General features: G+C 47.8%; 1 protein-coding gene across 1 annotated transcript in view; it reads right to left on the bottom strand.

Annotated features, from left to right (window-relative positions):
- The window catches only part of fgf11b (fibroblast growth factor 11b), a 141,230-nt gene extending 137,833 nt beyond the window's left edge, over positions 1-3,397 (bottom strand). The window contains exon 1 of the mRNA XM_063204198.1: positions 3,205-3,397. Coding sequence (XP_063060268.1) covers positions 3,205-3,397 — 193 coding nt within the window. The remainder of the gene's footprint in view (positions 1-3,204) is intronic.
- Positions 3,398-5,000: the final 1,603 nt, after the last annotated feature.

Below are 5,000 nucleotides of genomic sequence, written 5' to 3'. Positions count from 1 at the left end.
CCAACGTGGTGCGCGTTGCGCAGCAACCAAAGACAATAACTGGTTCTATTTTTCCGGAGCGGAGGAACAAGCAAATAAACAATCAAATAAAGTTACTAAAATAGTTTAACATTTATTTCAATGAACTAATTGTGTTAGCAAAGGAACTATTGTATAAAAGCAATATAACACTTGTGGTCGTGAGGTTGTTCTGGGACACCCTCACGGGTGTAATTACCTACGGCACTCAGCCTGCGGCTTCGTGCCTGCGGCGAATCACACCCGTGAGGGTGTCCCAGAACAACCTCACTACCACTCGTGTCATATTGCTTAAGTCACACATTTTGGGCAATTCTCATTTCCAATAGACCAAGCTTTTTTTTTCTGCCGGAACTTGTTGCATGACAAGTCTAGGAGTTATAAATTACACTTCAGATGGATCCTTCCAACATACAATTCACCAAGCAATTAAAAACGACGTAATGTTCATGAATTCTGTGTAAAAACATACATCTTAGCCATTACCGTATTCAGTTCACGCACCCCCTTGTGGCAGGCCGCGCACCCCCAGGGGTGCACGCACCCCAGTTTGGGAAACCCTGGTCTAGCCTGTGCAATAAGAGAGTGTTACTACTACCACTTCTGCCGTTCAATGGATAGTAATGCAGTAAGATGCAGATCACCAATATATAGGACCCGCTAACCTATGTAGTACAATCAGGCCCATGCACCCCCCTCCTACCCCCCACCCCAGCCGTTTCTCTTCATAAATCGGACTGTGTGTGGGCCCCCTACTGTATAAACATGGGACCCTGGTGACTCAGTCACACTTTACCCCCCTGAATGACACCCCTGGTTACTACCACCGCTGCTGTTTAGTGGAGAGTAATAAGATGCTGCCTGCTCGCCACTTTACTATGGGACCTGTTTACCGTGCTTGTGGGGATTGTTGAGCCATGATTTCAGCTCTGCAAGTTGGGGTTATCTTCTTTAAAGAGTAAATAAACGTCTCTACGTTCCATTAGTGTAGTTATGGGTGACACAAATTCAGTGGTGTAGTCTACTTTTTTATGGTGGGTATACTGTATATTTGAACATTTTTTGAAGTGGGTATACTGTATATATTTGTGCTATTCAAAACAATGGATCAATCAATTTTAAGTGGGTATACTGAAATCCCTTAAATTTAGAAGTGGGTATACTCCGTATACCCGCGTTCTACGTAGACTACACCACTGCACAAATTGCACCTCAGTGGATAGTAGTACTGTATGAGTTAGACCAGGGATTTTCAACCTATGGGCCGGGGCCCACTGGTGGGCCCTGAAGGTATTCCAAGTGGGCCTTGAAATCATTTTCTACATATTATAATCATATTTTGGTGTGTGTTGCTGTTGATTTATTCTTTATTGGGTCAGAAGTGGACCCTGAACATTTGTGACAATTTCGAGTGGGGCCCAAGTTGGAAAAGGTTGGGAACCCGTGAGTTACACTGTGGTGTGATGTTATTATTCCCTTACATTATCATCTACAGTACAAATGCTTGACAAGCGATACAAATGTGTGACAATAGCTGCCCAATGTGTTGCCCAACTATTGGCCTAATGATTAGGGTGATGGACTTAAGATCAGAGCGTTACAGGTTCAAATCTCACCCTAATATAGCCTACCTCCATCTATGGTCAAAGTGCCCTTGAGAAAGGCACCTAACCCCATATTGCTCCAGGGACTGTGACCAGTACCCTGTAACATTGTGACTTGTAAGTCACTTTGGATAAAAGCGTCAGCTAAGTGTAACATCATGTAATATATAGAGATGCACCGGATCCTGATTTTTAGGATCCTGCCGGATACCGGATCCACTGCTATAAGATCCTGCCGGATCCGGAACCGGATACCGGATCCTACAAAAGGGTTGAAACATATAGTCTACTCGCACACGTGGGCCCTTTTTATTACGTTGGCTCGAACTATTTTTTTAGACTCATTGGCTTATTGACACACTGCCTGCAACGGCCGCTTCCAAAGGGCTTTCACTCCATGCAGTGATTGGGGTTGTGAAAGACTGACTGAAAAGCCTAGGCTAGAGATGCACCAGATCCTGATTTTTATGTAACATGCCGGATACCGGATCCACTGCTTAAGATCCTGCCGGACCCGGATCCTGTGAAAAACCCTATTATCCTGCCGGATCCGGAACCGGAACCGGAAGCGGACCCGGTGCATCTCTAGTAATATAATATGACCTCTATAACCTAGTGAGGCAGCCGGAAATTCCACAAGCCCCCCCACCCCCCCATCCGCCCATAGCTGACCCCAAAATGTGTGTGCACGACACCGCATTGGCCCAGTGGCTGAAAAATTGCACACAGGGCCCCAGGGCAATACACTTATAGGGCCCCCTATACAGCTTGCCAAGCTCACCATAGGGCCCCCACCACCAACACGGGAGGGCCCTGGGCCCAGGGGCAAGAGCCCTGCTCGCCCTCCCTACAGCTCCGACCCTGTATTGGCCCCAAATATGAATGACCAAAGAAAAGCACCTGCCCCTTTGCCCTACTGTACAAACAAATGCCCTACTGAAAGTGTGTTTTTTAATTACGCTTTTTTGTCTCAGTGTACTGTCCATCACAAGTATCTACAGATGCTTACCGATACAATGGTGCTCCTATGTAATATAGAGGTATAATAGTCTTTACAGTCTAGCAAGACAGCCGGAAGTTTCATATGCCCCAAAAATGTCTGAGCACAGCACTACATGGGCCCCACATACAATTAACCAAAAAAACAAGAACGTCATCCACATACCCAAGGTGTGTGTGTGTGTGTGTATGTGTGTGTGTGTGTGTGTGTGTGTGTGTGTGTGTGTGTGTGTGTGTGTGTGTGTGTGTGTGTGTGTGTGTGTGTGTGTTAGTGTGTGTGTGTGGACGTCATCCACCTACCCGAGAGAGAGAGAGAGAGAGAGAGAGAGAGAGAGAGAGAGAGAGAGAGAGAGAGTGTGTGTGTGTGTGTGTGTGTGTGTGTGTGTGTGTGTGTGTGTGTGTGTGTGTGTGTGTGTGTGTGCGTGCGTGCGTGCGTGTGTGTGTGTGTGTGTGTGTGTGCGTGTGCGTGTGCGTGTGCGTGTGCGCGTGTGCGCGTGTGTGTGCGTGTGTGTGCGTGTGTGTGCGTGTGTGTGTGTAGATGTGTGTAGATGTGTGTGTGTGTGTGCGTTCATCATCCACCTACCCGGCCTTGTATCGGGTCTTCTTCTTCGTCCTCCACATAATCGAACTTTGTTTATGAGCACGAGTATCTGTTTCTGGCAGAGGGACTTGTTGCTCTTGGGGCAGACTTTGCGCTTGTTGGCTACGGGCCGGTTGGCCTGGTCGTCCTTGACGGCTCGTTTCTGTCGGATGAGAGAGCTGGCAAGAGCTGCCATCTTCTTCCCCCCCTCTCACCTATGGGAGGGAGGGGGGTCTGCGTTTTCGGCTACGCTAAGCCCCCGCTGGTTATGTTTTTATGAGTTTATGAGCTTTTTTTTTTTTGTTAAACTCCCAGAAGCTTCAGAAGGAGAAAAAAAACAGGAAAGGATAGATCCCCCCCTCACAGAGGGCAGTGCAAGAGTTCAAGGCAGTCAGTTAAGCAGAGCAAAAAAAGGAACAGGAAAGGGGGTTTTCCTTCCCTTCCCTGACGCGCGCGGGATGAGGTAGGAACCACCAATCACACGCTATTAAGAAGGGCTGGTATTATATTGTATTATATTATATCAAAGCCTTTGCTCTTCAGTCGAGATGCCAAACGAGCCCAGGAAAGAAGAAGATGAAGCGAAAAAGCAACTCGACAAAATAAGCGAAATAAGCGACAGTAGTAGTAATAACAACAAAAATACACTATACAAGTGAATGTTCGGAAATGTCCATAAAGGAGGAAACGCGAGGTGGTGTTTGGTCACATTTTTATAAAAGGGCAGTCTGCCGTCGTCGTGGTGGTGAAAGCCCAGCGATTGCGACATGGTCCTCGGAAGCATCTCACCTCCCATGGCATCGTGCCGTGCCGGCGAAAGGATCCCGACCTCAGGTGAAGGAAGGAAGACGAAGGTAAACTTTGGCACGTCGTGGCACGACGAGCGAGAGAGCGAGAGCGGGCAGGCGGAGGGTCTGAGTTCGGGTTCGGGTTCTGGTTCGGACGGCAGGATGGACAGCTGGGGCAGGTCGGTAGGGACAGGCAGGAAGAGGAGAGGAGGGCAGGACGGTGAGCTGCTGGTGGAACGGACCGGTGTAGGAGCTGATAAACAGGAGGGTGCGTTCTCCGTGAAGTAAATAATCCAGTGCTATAGGACGCAGCACTCTTCTCTTCTGTTCTCTTCTGTTCTCTTGTCAAGCACGAAAAGTTCTCCACGCACACTCAAACACACAGACGTGCAGGAGGAGCAAAAGCAACAACAACACCAGAGAACCGCTTATTTCTTCTTCTTTTTGTCAAAAAAAAGGTTGCTGGTTAATCAATATCTAACTGTACAATATTCGTATATAAAAACACACAATTTGATTATAAAATGACACATTGAGGATGAATCAGAGAGAGAAACCTGGAGAAGAAGAAGAGGAGTCACAGAGAGAGGGGTCAACGGATGGATGGATGGATGGGTTCGCACCGTGAAAAATCCCTCGTGGGCAGCAGGCTGGCTGTCTGTCTAACTTTGCCTCTTTCTCTCTCTCTCTCTCTCTCTCTCTCTCTCCGCTGCGAGGGATAGAGAGAGGAGGATGAGAGAAAAAAAAGAAAAAAGGAAAAAACAAACAAAAAAAAACAAAGCAGATGAGAAGCCGGAAGAGTAATCCAGTGTAGTTAGATCCAGAAGCGAGCGACACACACACACACACACACACACACACAGCAGGCAGTACAAAGAGGAGTGGAGAGGAGCCCAGCCGCGATGGATGAAGGGAGGACAGGACAGGCGACGGAGGAGAAAAGAATGGCCAGGGAGAGAGAGAGAGATTTCCCTTTACGTCTCCTCCTCTGACATGCTCCCGCTCTCTCTC

This window comes from Engraulis encrasicolus, chromosome 7, assembly GCF_034702125.1.
Source record: "Engraulis encrasicolus isolate BLACKSEA-1 chromosome 7, IST_EnEncr_1.0, whole genome shotgun sequence".
Lineage (NCBI taxonomy): Eukaryota > Metazoa > Chordata > Actinopteri > Clupeiformes > Engraulidae > Engraulis > Engraulis encrasicolus.
This window is presented reverse-complemented; position numbering and strand designations above follow the sequence as displayed.